Source organism: Drosophila miranda, chromosome XL (genome assembly GCF_003369915.1).
Source record: "Drosophila miranda strain MSH22 chromosome XL, D.miranda_PacBio2.1, whole genome shotgun sequence".
Classification (NCBI taxonomy): Eukaryota; Metazoa; Arthropoda; class Insecta; order Diptera; family Drosophilidae; genus Drosophila; species Drosophila miranda.
This window is the reverse complement of record NC_046673.1, coordinates 3058985-3074211: the sequence shown is the minus strand read 5'-3', so window position 1 is coordinate 3074211 and position 15227 is coordinate 3058985. Positions and strand designations below refer to the sequence as shown.

The 15227-nt window shown below is 44.4% G+C and overlaps 1 protein-coding gene across 1 annotated transcript; it reads left to right on the top strand.

The window, feature by feature from the left end:
- Positions 1-1557: 1557 nt before the first annotated feature.
- LOC117189160 (RNA polymerase II degradation factor 1-like) lies at positions 1558-2968 on the top strand. Its single transcript, XM_033394230.1, has 2 exons — positions 1558-2350; positions 2384-2968. The coding sequence occupies exons 1-2, from the start codon at positions 1688-1690 to the stop codon at positions 2825-2827; spliced, it is 1107 nt and encodes a 368-aa protein (XP_033250121.1). The 5' UTR covers positions 1558-1687; the 3' UTR covers positions 2828-2968.
- Positions 2969-15227: the final 12259 nt, after the last annotated feature.

The following is a 15227-nucleotide window of genomic DNA, read 5'->3' as shown; positions in this document are numbered from 1 at the left end:
CCCGATACTTAGTCAGTATGGCTCTCCTCCGGCAGACGCCGCTAATATTAAACGACAGGACAAAGAGTGCGTGCGAGAGAGACAGAAACTCAGTCTGAGCGTGACGTCGGGCGCTGCGTAGCCACTGAAAATTGATCTGTTCCTTTTGGCTATAAAAATTATCTGATCTGATCCAGATTTAGCAATCTGATAGATATAGTCATTATCTATGATTGTGCTTTTTTAGTTTTCTCGAATCTGCAATATTGTGGATGGAACAGATTTTCGTCCTTTGTGGGGGCGGAAGGGGGTGGGGCGAAATTTTGAGATATACGTTTTATAGTGACATCTTAAAGGAGTGTGTGTACCAAATTTGGTTACTCTAGCCTTAATAGTCTCTGAGATTTGTGGATGCCTCAGATTTTCGTCCTTTGCGGGGGCGGAAGGGGGTGTGGCGAAATTTTGACACAAAACGGTCAAGGTCCGATATCTCAGGAGATACAAAATTTGGTTGCTCTAGCTCTAATAGGCTCTGAGATCCTTGAACTCACATTTTGCAATTGGCAAAACCGACCATGAAACCTGTGTGTTAGAGAGAGACAGAGCGAGAAAGAATGAAATTGTTTTCTTGATTCTGGCTATAATAATTATACTATCTGGTTCAGATCTTACACTCTAGAACATATAGTCATCCTCTACGATTCTACGCTTTCAGTTTTCTTGTATCGTCGAAATTGTGGATGCCACAGATTTTCGCCCTTTGTGGGTGCGGAAGGGGGCGGGGCAAAGTTTTGAAGTATACTTGTATCAGTGACATATCACAGAAGTCCGGATATAAAATGTCGTTGCTCTAGCTCTTATAGTCTTTGAGCACTAAACACTGATAGGGACGGACAGACGGACAGACGAACAGACGGACGGACGGACGGACAGACAGACAGGGCTCAATCGACTCGGCTACTGATGCTGAATATATATACTTTATGGAGTCGGAAACGATTCCTTCTGGACGTTACACACATCCACTTTTACCACAAATTTAATATACCCCAATACTCATTTTGAGTATCGGGTATAAAAAGAGAGTAACAGAGGTACTTATAAGCAGCATGAAGTTAGTGGAGAGCACCATATCCGTATCATGGCAAAAACTAGAGGTCCGAAACAGTTGAGGCAAATACTCCTAACGAGTGTAGCACCAATATGGTTTGATGCAATGAAGCAAAAAACATATGACCAGTACAGAGACGGTGCGCCCTGAAAGTATGATGTATTTTCAGAACGGTATCCCAAGACGCCGCAAGAGTGGGAGCAGAAATGATTCCAATCCATCAGCTGGCAATAGAAGCCACAGGAGAGAGGACACACTGGGATTACTGACCAAGAGAAAATAGAAAATGGAAATGAAAAGATTCGTTGGATAATAGAAGCAAAGGCCGTGCAAGCCCCTGCAGCCTGTCAAAAAAAAAATGTTATAAAAATACAACAAATATATTACAATATATTACATTGCGCGATGCAAACCGTTTCCCCCTTTCCTTCAAATGCACCTTACACTTTTAGGGCCGTTAGGCGCGTGTCAAAGTCACATAGGCTAACAGAGCCAAATGTCAATCGGTGCTTAAATAGGGAACGAGACGAAAAAAAGGCCTACAACGACAAATAGTAAAACAAACGGTGGAGAGGTATAGACGGTTAAAAAAGGGAGATGAAGCGCCGATTTGAACACGAGGAGACCTCCGATAGCGGAGAAGAGGTGGAACTGACCGACGGTGCGCGCGCGCCAACCGCTGCAGAGAAGGCCAGATGGAGGCAGCAGCGAAGGGCGGACCCGGACGTAGGAGCCAAAAAGCCGCTGACCCTACGCGACAGATTCGAGGCGGTGAAGCGGAGGTTTCTGCAGGCGATGCCGGAGGAAAAGCGCAGGATCCACCGGGTGCTGGAGGCGGCGCTGGCGATGAGTCGTCGGAAGCGCGAGCGGAAGGAGGCGCTGCGACGACAGGCGGAAGAGGGCACCGGCACAAAGAAGCCCGGCGAGGAGAGCGACGAGGCGCCGCCACCCCCACCATTCCGGGTGGTGCTGCCGCCGATGCAGCCCCAGGCCGAGGAGCCGGAGGCCAAGGGGGCGCAAACCCAGGCCACGGGCGAGCTGCCGGGGTCGACCCAAGCCCAGCCCACGGATCCCGAGTCCGAGTGGCAGCGGCGGCTGCAGCAGGCCGAGGAGGAGGAGGAGGAAATGTGGCAGCCAACGCCACAGTCCGAGGACGACGAGGGCCCAGCGCGGCATGAACAGCAGGCCGAGGAGGAAGAGCAGCAGAATCAGCAGCAGCAGTGGCAGCGCCAAGGGCAGCAGCATCAGCAGCAGCAGTGGCAGCAGCATCAGCAACAACAGTGGCGGCAGCAACAGCAGTGGAGAGGACCCGAGGCGGCAGTGATGGGCCCGTACGTGTCGCAAGAAGTGCGGACCGCCGTGCGACAGGGGATGGTGTGGCACCACCAAACCCTGCACATCACGTGGGCCTCGGGGCCCGCGCCATGTGAAGCCCAGCCAGAGGCCGGTGCTCGGGTATGGGAGGAACCTCCCCGAGGCAGCAACAGCAGGGACCCGCGGAGGAGGGACCCCGGACCCGCCCCCACGACCGGGACGGCAGAGGCCGATGCGGCGGCCGAATCAGCGGCGACGGCAGAGCCAACCGAGACGGCAGCGACCGAGACGCCGGCTGCGGAGACAGAGAGGGCCGAGGCGGCGGCGGCCGAAGCAGCGGCGACGGCGACGGCAGAGACAACGGCAGTGGGCGGCGGTGACCCGCGCGCAAGCCCAAATCCGGCTCGTGGGGAGGAGGATTAAGAAGCTGGTCAGCGAGCGGGCCACCCGATACCACATCGCGATGTCGGCCGCACGCACGGAGGTGTTCCGGGAGCAAAAGCAGTAAAAAACGGGCAAGTAAGAAAAAAAGGAAAGAAAAGAGAAGCACACATTTAAGAAAAATCAAATAAAAAGGAAATGAATAAACGCCAAGAGAGGGGCGAAAAAAAAAGGAAAAAACCGAATACTTACTTGGGGAAGAAAGGGGGGCGAGGAGGATCGCCTCAGGAAAAGGAACCGACCAGCGGCCCAGAAAACCAGACCGTGGGCGGATCCGGAAGAAGAAAGGAAGCGCTAGAAAGAGGTCGAATAAAAACGGGATGATAGTCAATACTTACCAGAGGCCATTCATGAAACCATGATGCGGAAGTGAATACGCATACGCACACGCCGGCACGGAATATCGAGTAGATCGCACAGACGTCCCTACGCTATATCGATAGTGTTAGGTTCTCTGAAGAGAACGCGAGCTTAAGTTCTGAGTGTCAATACACTACATATGTAATTGGCGTCGAGCGTAAAATAAAACGTATTAATATACATACACATGTTAATATATGAACAACAATATGTCGAAAAATGAAGTACCAACATTCTATCAAATGGCAACAATTGCTGAGTTTTCGCCACATCAAGAAACGTTCTGCATTTGGAAAGAAAAATTCGACATACAGTGACGAACTAAATTTTTGGCACAGTAAGCTTATTAAGCTTTCTGGCCACCGTGTGGCCCTTTCGATAACGATATATGGTAAAAATAAATTTAGCCAACCAGATCATAGTATTTAGTATATATATATATTAAATTTGTTTACAAAAATTCAAACTAAGCATTAGTATTAAATAAAAAACTTTAAAAAGTGTATATTTCGTTGAACAAAATTATTGGCACACTAGGCTTTATACATTAATTTTTCAGTATTATGTCCGATTGGGCAGCTTTTTTTTTGGAAATATGGCAGCCTGGTTATCCCGTTATTTAAAATTTTTTTTGCAAATTAGCATTTGGAAATTTAAATTTGCGCTTAAATTGGGCTTGTTTTGATTTTTGCTGTCAATATGCCACCGAAACAAAAGGAAACCACCGTAGCGCAGAGGAAAATAATCCTGCACTTGCATAATCAAGGCAAATCGTATGCGGAAATAGGCGAAATTACTAAAAAATTAGTAGACTCGATGCCAGCTCGCTTATCGGCCGTCATTAAGGCTAAGGGATTAAACACCAAATATTAAAAATTTTTTACATACGTACAATATCTTATTTTTAAGTTTTTCTTGGGGTGTGCCAATAATTTTGTTCATCGAAATATACCTTATTTTTTAGTTTTTTAATTTTTACTATTACTATGTTTAAGTTTTTGAAATAAGTTTTTTGTTTATGTATAATAAATACTTTAATCTCTTTGTTCAATATACTTTTTACGATTTATTTTCATTCCAAGGGTCACACGGTGGCCAGAAAGTTTAAGAAGCTTACTGTGCCAAAAATTTAGTTCGTCACTGTATGTACATACATACATATGTACATTTGTGCGAATTGAATGTGAAAGAGGAAAACACAAAAAAGGCAGTTTTGTTGAAGTCGATCGGTACAGCGGCTTACACTGTACTACATAGTTTGTGCAATCCGGTATCACCCGTATCAAAAGCATACAAAGAATTATGTGAAATTTTAAAAAAACACTACACACCACCTACACTCATATTCAGAGAGAGAACAAAATTTCACATGTCCACAAAAAGTGAAGATGAGACTGTAGCGGAGTGGTATGCTCGAGTTAAACAATTGGCGTTGGAATGCAAATTTGGCTCAAATCTGGAAGCGTTTGTATTAAACCAATTTGTGATGAGCCTTCCCAACCCCATATATCAGTTCTTTCCATACATTCGTCGAAGACGGACGTGTCGCGCATTGAAGTTTCTAAATAATCGCAAAGAGCATTCTGTGTGCTTATCTCGCACGAGAATCTATTTTTAGACACTGCGTAGCGGTGTCGGTAACACGAGATCCACAAAGAACAGTAAGCGAAGTAAGCTGTCGTACAGCGGGCAAGCTTTTGCCCTCGCCCTGCGCGCAGCCGCAAACGAAGGGCAACAAAAGCTCAGCTTTTCTTAGTAGCAAGAATTCTTGATGCTAGGCAATCACAAATTTGTAACAAGCAAATTTCGTGAAGTGCCAAAAAATGGACGTAGACTCACCTGATCATTCCCAGCTTAGTGATAAGCTTTCAGCGACTGATAAGATGAGGAAAATAGCTGGTGCACCTGCAGAATTCCGTGCCAGCTTGGCTAAAGACCTATATAAGGCAATTGGAACGCCTAACTACAATAGTAGCTTGATCGCAACGACTACAAGCACTATTACCACGAGCACACTATCTTTTTCAACAGGGAAATGTCCAGCGAATTACTCAATGGCAAATACCGTAACTGGCAGCATATGTTCAGTACCGAGCACCTCGAGAGCTGAGGCGTCTACTTCAAGCTTAGCCAAAAAAGTATCCCAAGGAAAAGATTGTAGCTTTCAGATGCCGATGGTCTCTATTAGTAAAAAGCAAAAAAGAGCTGATAAAGTCTCAAAAACAATTAAAAAAACTACACACCCAGCTATTCCAAAAAATCACCCATTCAAGGGCCGCCAAAATTTTACACCTGTTACTACCCCTTCAGTAGCACTTCTAAATAATCGCTATGCAGCGCTATCTGAAGAAGCTGAATCTGTCATGGAACTGGACGAAGAAGAGCAACATGGGCTAGTAGCAAACGAAGCTAGCAATGAGCAGCAGCCAAGCATAGTGCCTGAGCCTCCAGCTATTTGCGTGCCGCAAGTGAATAAAATGGACAAACTCGAAGACGCCCTCAATTCTGTAATTCCAGCTGATGAGTATGACATTCGCACATCCAGATTTGGAGTTTCGCGTATATATGCAAAAAATTCCCAAGCTTTTCGAACAGTTATTGATATGCTGACGAAGCAAAACTGTGAATTCTGGCACCATCAGTTGAGAGAGGATACGCCGTACAGATTGATTATTCGAGATATCCATCTAAATGTACCAAAACACTTAATTGAGCACACTTTCACCGACAAGGGTTTCACAGTCATGAACATCTACTGCCCCAGGAAGCCAAACTGGCGTAATATTGAAATAAATGAAGAGGATGATCATGAAATAAATAACTTAAAAACAAGACAGAGTATGTTCTACGTGAACCTAAAGAAAACACCAAATATTGCAGAGGCACTTAAGATTACTCAAATTGGAAGGCACAGAGTAACAGTAATTAAGGCAAAGCACAGTAAAGAATTGGTGCAGTGCTTTAGATGCCAAGATTTTGGACATACGCGAAACTACTGCCTTAAAAAGCCAGTCTGTGGAAAATGCTCTGGCGACCACTATACTGGATCAAAATCGTGCGAACTAAGTCTTAGTAACAAATCCATTTGTGCAAACTGCGGCGAAGATCACCTATCTAGCTATAAAAGTTGTTCAGTCCGAATTGAACTCAGCAAGAAGCTTAAGCCGACAGCCAGACTACCAGAAGATGAGATGCCTGCCAGTAGCAAAAATAAAAATCACCCAGTCGGATCGCAAGTCATCTCAAATGCCAATGTGAGGAGTGGGTTCTCCTATGCAGACATAACAAGACCGCGTGCAGAGAAAAATATTAACGTGAACACATTACATGACAGCTCCCGGTCGTTTAATGGTGCTGAAGATCAACATTTTAGTAGCAAATTCAAAATATTAGAAAAAGCTATAAACGACCTTAATAGTAGAATGGATCAAATGTTCAAACTAATACAGGATACGATGGAGGCAAACAAAGCCTTCCGCGACCTGGTACAGAAGCTTATTTCAAAATGAACAAGCTTCAATTAAAAATCGGATTATGGAATGCACGAGGGCTAGTCAAGAACATTGAAGAACTTAGACTTTTCCTTAATGCTAATAAAATCGATGTAATGTTGATAACAGAGACACATATGCGCCCTGGTCGGAGAGCATTCGTACCAGGATACGATCAATATTACGCTGATCATCCCAGCGGAACATCGAAAAGTGGCTCTGCTCTGTTCATACGATCGTCCATTGCCCATACTCAGAACGAACCTATGTCCAGGATAAACATACAAGTTGCCAGCGTGAGTGTGCCGACTAATGTTGGATGCATCAAGATCTCCTCAATATACCTGCCACCCAACCAACCTTGGAGTACAACTGATTTTGAGCAACTTTTTCTTAGCCTGGGGAACAGATTCATCGCAGGCGGTGACTTTAACGCAAAGCACCCATGGTGGGGTAACGTCAGATCATGCTGTCGAGGGAAGCGATTGCAAGAGGCCATCGTCAGTAGCACATGCGAAATCCTTGCCACTGGCGAGGCAACTTTCTTCTCATACAACACTCGCCTTACACCTTCTGCTCTCGACTTTTTCATTGTCAACGGGATTGCGCAAAACAAGCTGTCAGTCGAAACTAAATATGAACTCTCCTCGGATCACCTGCCAATTGTAGCATCAGTGCATCATTCTCCTCAAATCAAAACTATGAAGCAACAAATTCTCCCTCGAGGCTCTTGCGTTGAAGTATTTCAAGCCGAACTAGATAGTAGAATCAACCTCAACACGGAAATAAAAAGTCCCGATGATATAGAAGATGCAATCTCGATATTTATGAGAAACGTAATATTGGCTGCATCTTCTGCTGCGCCTGTAAACCAATGTTCACCAAGCCAACGACGACAAGATACTCTTCCCCCAAGTGCCGTAGCTCTCCTGCGCCTGAAAAGAAGAGTAAGAAGAGAGTATGCGAGAACGGGTGATACTCGAGTTCATCAAATCTACTTGAGACTATCAAACCGTTTGCAAAAGGTACTTGCAAAAGTCAAGCAGACGAGCATTGATAACATTTTAGAAAAAGCTGGCCCCGATGCATCTTTCAACTATACTCTCTGGAAGCTTACAAGCCGATTTAAAAGAGTAGTCATGCCTAAATCGCCAATTAAAAATCCAGCAGGCGGTTGGTGCTACTCCAGTCAGCAAAAGGCTGATATCTTCGCAGACAGTTTAGAGCAAAGATTTAAGCCATTTAATCTTACGTCTGCTGTTACACGAAGGGCCGTCGAGCTACAATTGGAAATGCCATTTCAAATGTCCTTGCCAGCAAGCCCAGTCACATTTCAAGAGGTGGTGCAGCAAATTAAGAAGCTGAAGGCCAAAAAATCCCCTGGTGAGGACCTGCTGGACAACAGGACTTTAAAACTTCTGCCTAAAAAAGCGCTGCTATTTATAGTGCTGCTCCTCAACAGCATTCTTAGGATAGGACACTTTCCTACCTGCTGGAAGATGGCGCTAATCTCCATGGTACCTAAGCCAGAAAAACAACACACAGAAGTCGATGGCTACAGACCAATTAGCCTGCTCTCAGCGCTAGGGAAGATGGCGGAAAGAATGATACTGAACCGCATCATGCAGCTTGAACCTGTAAAGAAAAGAATTCCAAAGTGGCAGTTTGGATTTAGACAAGGTCACGGCACGCCAGAACAACTTCATCGAGTGGTCAACTTCGCGCTTGATGCAATGGAGCAAAAAATGTATTCGGTAGCTGTGTTTATGGACATTCAACAAGCGTTTGACAGGGTGTGGCATGATGGCCTCCTCTTTAAGCTGAGAAACATATTGCCGCCGCAGCTATTCCAGCTGGTGAGTAGCTTTCTAATGGACAGAAGTTTTAGAGTTGTTGTAAATGGAGCAAAATCATCGAAGCGCCCAATCTGTGCAGGCGTCCCACAAGGCAGCGTTCTTGGACCAACGTTATATACCCTATATACAGCCGATATGCCTTCCTCAAGGGTAATAACTGGGTTGGACGAGGACGATGTGTTGATAGCAACCTACGCGGATGACACTGCAGTGCTGACCAGAAGTCCAAGCATAAATCTAGCTACGGAAGCTCTGCAACAATATGTGAGCAGCTTTGAGGTCTGGGCTCAGAAATGGAACATAGGCATCAACAGCAGCAAATGTGCTAATGTTACTTTTGCTACGAGAACACTTTCTTGCGGAGGCATTAATATGCTGGGCTCCACACTTACGCACAAGAGCTCGTACAAATACCTGGGTGTTGTACTCGACAGGTCACTAAATTTCAAAACCCATACTACCATGGTTCGACAGTCTGTGATGGCGAAAGCGGGAAAGATGGCGTGGCTACTTGCACCAAGAAATAAGCTATCGCTGTACAGCAAAGTCACGATATACAAGTCCATCCTCAGCCCCATATGGAAATACGCACTTCAAGTTTACGGCATCGCGTCAAAAACCAACTTAAATAAAATTAGAGTTGCTCAGTCAAAAATTCTACGACGAATATGCAATGCTCCATGGTACATACGAAACAGCGACATCGAGAGGGACCTAAAGGTTCCCAAAGTGGGCGATGTTATACAATTACATGCAGCAAGGTACTTGCAACGACTTGGTGGTCACCCTAATGCGCTAGCCAGACGTCTAATTAACCCGCCAAGAAAAAGAAGACTCAAAAGGAGTCATCCACTGGATCTCCCTACTAGATCCCTCCTATAACATCTCATTAACTTTTTGTAAATATTCTAAATAATGTATGTACCTACTCCATATATGTAACATTAAGTTTAAGTATGTATCTCCTGTGATCAATTGTTTTTCCCCTTAAATGTAAAACTAGATTAAGTTGCCACGAAAGGTAGCAGTAAACTTGTTTACAATAAAATACAAATTTTCCACATGAAAAAAAAAAAAAAAAAAAAAAAAACCCCCATATATGAAAGAATACATATGTATGTGAAGAAGACGAAAATCTAACTCTGGCTGATGCACTCAAGAAGGCGATGATCATGGAGACGAAGATGAGCACAAGGAAGACAGAACACAACGTCAACTACATGTATCAAAAGAACGGGACTAGTCAATGGCAGAGGCAAAGAGGCGAGAACAGAGAGCAAAGAGCAACGGCAGAAGTCATTTCAAGGGCAACCGAAACGTGAGTTACAGAGGCGGCAGAGGCGACGGTGACGGCGACGGCGAAAACGACTGCGACGCTGGCAGAGAAAAGAAGCAGCAGCCATGCAAATTAAATAACAGCGGTAGCGGATTGCGTTTTTTAAAAGTTTTTATTTAACTTCTAAGTTTACAGATATGTATAGATTTAAGTTGAGGGTCACAAAGGATTTCGGACAAAGGGTTTGCGCGATCTTAGTTTTTAGCTCGACTTTTCGGTGTCGCTTCTGGATCAAGACTGAATTGAACTTTTCGATCTTTCCCCTTCGGGAATAGTTTTTCTATAAACATCTCAATTGATTTCGCCATCCCGAGTATTGGATTTCGTCATCCAAAGAGAGAACTGTAAAATGCCCAAAGTGCAGGATCTGCAGAAAGCCGGGTGTGAGATTGTTTATGGGAAGCCGGGTGTGGGCAAACATTGGTTTTCCATTTAGGCGAGTTTCAAAGATTGGGATTGTGGCGGGAGCCATTGAGATTGTACATCTTAGAAATCAATTAGGCGGAGGCCCAAAACTGAAATTGTTTTCGTTTTAGAAAGCCAAAGATTGCTTACAACTCGTATAAGAGCTCAATAGAATTGGGTACGTTAACTCCCCCCATTCTTAAATGTTTCGTCCCGATACATTTTGAAGTTCTGATAGAGCTCTAATTTCTTCTGATAGTATTTGAATGCTGCTTTCCACTATTTCTTCTGTCGGTATTCTTTTTGATTTAATAAGTACAAATTTGGTTAATTTATAGCCGAAGTAAAATAACATTATCAATATCAAAATGATTAAAAATAATGTTGTTAATGGTAAGGCCGTATTACCTTATGTTATAAGGGGATTTAAAATATTGACATTATCAAAAGAAAATTGTTTATCATTCGATTGTACATAATCAACTAATTCAAAATCGCTATATCTATGATGCGATATGTGTTTTAGAATTTTACCCTTATCATTTATGTGGGTTATATTATTTATTATAATTGTGTTGTTGAATATAAGGAGATACGAACCTACCAAAGTAGTATTGTCTACGTTATTTTTGCCTGAAACTAATATGGCACCATCCTGAATGATGTCTATTTCTTTTTTTTTCCCCTTTTTTTTAGTGCAGTTGGCTTTAAAGCCATTAAGTTAATTGGTGAAACAGGTCTTCTTTAAATTTATTTGTGCGTAATTGTTAAAAGTTTCACTTTTAAAATTATTCATTAAATAGTATTTCTCCTTACATTCACAAACTTTTTCACTTATAACTAACATTCCATCAATTTGTGAGATGGCTCTTGCATGGTAAAACTTGCAAATATCATTAATTTGAGGTTATTTTATATAAATGATTATTAAATCTGCATTTCGAATTACTTTAACCGTTGCAATGTCCAGTAGATCAGACAGTTCAACAGGCTGTTTTTCATGCTTATAAATGTCCTCTATTTCATTTTTATTTAAAATTTTTGTATTGAAAATGTTTACTTTTAAGAGGGTTATGGTATCAACTAAACTTAGTAGGTCAAAAGTTATTAATTTTAAACGATGCTTTCTCAGTATCGTTTCTTCATTGAAGATGACATTTTTTAATGAATTTGATAGCAATTCAATTTCTTTGAAAAATTGGGAGTTCATTATAAATTGTTTATTATTATTTTCAGTTAATTCATTTACTTTATTTTGTATTTTCAAAAAGTCGTCATGATCAGGGCTGCCTGCTATCCATTTCCAAATGGTACCTAATTCATTAATTTCCCTTTCTTTCCGTTTTGGAACTAATTCTGAAATCATTAATTTTATTAGACTTAAGTCCATTGATATTTCCCACTCGTCGTCTGAATTAATTGATTTGTTGACATATTTGGATTCTATATCAATTATCTCTCTATAAAAACTCAAATTAGTAATATGGAAAAGTTCGACGTATGTTTCATAGGTGTAAACGACTCTGTCGTCTTTGAGCAATAGATAGTCAATATGCGTATAGTTAATTACTTCCGAAGTCGTCAATATAACAAAAGTCAGTATAAGTATATTCGCATACATTTTCTGGAAAAATGGAAAGCACTTCCTTAATATTTAATGTTATCTTTATGTATAATTATACCCGATACTCAAAATGAGTATTGGGGTATATTAAATTTGTGGTAAAAGTGGATGTGTGTAACGTCCAGAAGGAATCGTTTCCGACCCCATAAAGTATATATATTCTTGATCAGCATCAATAGCCGAGTCGATTGAGCCCTGTCTGTCTGTCCGTCTGTCCGTCCGTCCGTCCGTCCGTCCGTCCGTCCCCTTCAGCGCCTAGTGCTAAAGACTATAAGAGCTAGAGCAACGATGTTTTGGATCCAGACTTCTGTGATATGTCACTGCTACAAAAATATTTCAAAACTTCGCCCCGCCCACTTCCGCCCCCACAAAGGACGAAAATCTGTGGCATCCACATTTTTAAAGATACGATAAAACCAAAAACGCAGAATCGGTGAGGATGACCATATCTTCTACAGTGCAAAATCTGAACCAGATCGAATAATGATTATAGCCAGAATCAAGAAAACAATTTCATTCTTTCTCGCTCTGTCTCTCTCTAACACACAGGTTTCATGGTCGGTTTTGTCAATTGCAAAATATGAGTTCAAGGATCTCAGAACCTATAAGAGCCAGAGCAACCAAATTTGGTATCCACACTCCTGTGATATCGGACCTTGACCGTTTCGTGTCCAAATTTCGCCACACCCCCTTCCGCCACCGCAAAGGACGAAAATCTGGGGCATCCACAAATCTCAGAGACTATTAAGGCTAGAGTAACCAAATTTGGTATCCGCACTTCTGTTAGATCTCACTATAAAACGTGTATCTCAAAATGTCGCCATACTTCCTTCCGCCCCCACAAAGGACGAAAATCTGTTGCATCCACAATATTGCACATTCGAGAAAACTAAAAACGCAGAATCATAGATAATGACCATATCTATCAGATTGCTAAATCTGGATCAGATCAGATAATTTGTATAGCCAAAGGTTAGGTTAGGTTAAGGCGGTAGCCGGGAGGGGGGGGATAAGAGCCTCCCGCCCCCAAGCTCACTTGGACCTATAAAAGGTCCGTTGTGTTGCCGCATGGGCATGTGCCCCTTCGCGTTGCCCGAACCGTGAGAGCATACTTCTGCAGGTTAAGGGCAGTCCCATCCGGTGGCTTGGATGTATTTGGACAAGGTCCCTGGTTTGATTACGGACAGGTCCGAAATGTCCGTGAGGAAAGCGGCCCCGAGAATACGAAGACGACGATTTCCAAGGGCTGGGCAGTGGCAGAAGAAGTGGGGGACCGATTCCTCCTCCTCCTCGTCGCGACAACTCCTGCAGAAGTCGTTATGAGGGATTGACAGTCTAGAGGCGTGAGTGCCGATCTGCCAGTGTCCCGTAATGGCTCTAGTAACTGCAGAGCACTGTGCTCTGCTGAGTTTATACAGCTCTGCTGAGCGCTTCTTCGATCGATATGGCCATATCAATCTTGAGACTTTACAGGAAACGGTTTGCTGCCATCTCCTATTGGCATTTTGCTCGAACAATTCGTGCGTTAGGAGCCTGCAGGTAGCCAAGGGCATCGCTACTTGCTCCCTCTCCGGTAGGAGAGGAATCGTAGTACCCTGCCTGGCTAGCTCGTCGGCGGCGTCATTCCCCTCGATGTCCCTGTGGCCGGGGACCCATATAAGGAAGAGATCTAACTGCTCTGCGATCTCGTGCAGAGACCTGCGGCAGTCATTTACAGTCGCTGAGTTCGACGATATTGAGCCTAGAGCTTTGATAGCTGCTTGGCTGTCCGAGAAGACGCACACTAAGTGCGTATCTAGAAGTAATTTGGAGACAATCGAAATGGCCTCCTTGATGGCTTCAACCTCCGCTTGGAACACACTACAGTGATCCGGGAGCCTGAAGCAATGACTGATGTTCAGCTCGCTGCAGTAGACTCCGCCTCCCACGCGGCCGTCTAGCTTTGAGCCATCAGTGTAGAAGTGGACCGCATTTGCAGGTCCTGGTTCGCCCATCTCCCAGTCCTCCCTAGATGGGATTGATACCTGGAAGGGCGTCGAGAGGTGATCACTGGGGATACAGTAATCTGTCCTCTCTGGTAATTGCGGGAGTCTCATCAGGATTCCCGAGTGCCCAACCGCGGATGCTTTCCACAGTCTGGCTTCTCTCATTCTGAGGGCGGAAAGTGTTGCCACCTTCTTTCCCATGAGATCCACAGGGAGGAGGTCCAGCACAGTATCCAGGGCTTCCCCTGGAGTAGTGCGTAGCCCGCCAGTTATGCATAGCTCTGCCATGCGTTGAACTCTGCTGAGTTTATTGAGGCATGTCCTTCTGTCCAAGGCTGGCCACCATACCACCACTCCATAGAGCATGATTGGTCGTATGATGGCGGTGTAGAGCCACCGAACTATATAGGGGGTCATTCCCCATTTTAGTCCGATGGCTTTCCTGCAGGTATAGAGGGCCACTGTGGCCTTCTTTACTCTATCCTCTATGCTCAATTTCCAATCGAGCTTTCTATCGAGGATTAGGCCAAGATACTTGGCGTTGTTGCTGAAGACTAGCGTTTCCCCACATAGTCTTGGGGAATCAGTACCGGAACTTTGTACTTCCTAGTGAAAAGCACCAGTTCCGTTTTAGACGGGTTGACGCCTAACCCGCATTTGTCTGCCCCTTTCGACATTTTCGTGAGAGTACTTGTCATGCACTCACACAATGTCTGCGGAAATTTTCCGGAGAATGCTATGGCAACATCGTCCGCGTACGCCACCACACGGCAGCCACCCCCCTCTATCTCCCGCAGCAGTGTGTTCACTGCCACGTTCCATAGGAGGGGCGAGAGGACTCCGCCCTGCGGTGTGCCTCTGCTGACAAATCTGGTACACGTTGACGTCCCCAGTGATGCCTCAACCGTCCTGCATTGTAGCATCTGATCGATCAGGCTCACCGTCCTGGAGTCAACGCCCAGATCCGTCAGTGCGCCCGTGATGGCGGTCGGAAGGATGTTGTTAAAGGCGCCTTCTATGTCGAGGAAGGCTACTAGGGTGTACTCCTTAAAGTTAAGGGACGCTTCGATGATCGATGTGATCGAGTGTAGGGCCGTTTCGGTGGATCTTCCCTTCCGATAGGCATGCTGGGAGTCTGAGATCAGACTGGACGGAATGCACGCCGTTAGATGCAGCCCCAGGAGCCGCTCCATCGCCTTTAGAAGAAAAGACGATAGACTTATGGGTCTGAAATCTTTTGGGGCAGTGTGCGAGGGCTTGCCTGCCTTGGGTATGAATACGACTTTGGTCTGAAGCCAGGTGTCAGGAATGCACCCGTGGGAGAA

What these genes read in the sequence shown, in the direction of transcription:
- LOC117189160 (XM_033394230.1), top strand. Translation starts at nt 1,688, where the DNA reads ATGAAGCGCCGATTTGAACACGAGGAGACCTCCGATAGCGGAGAAGAG. An exon ending in AGCATCAGCAGCAGCAGTGG is followed by an intron (nt 2,351 to 2,383) that starts CAGCAGCATCAG and finishes TGGCGGCAGCAA; the next exon opens with CAGCAGTGGAGAGGACCCGA.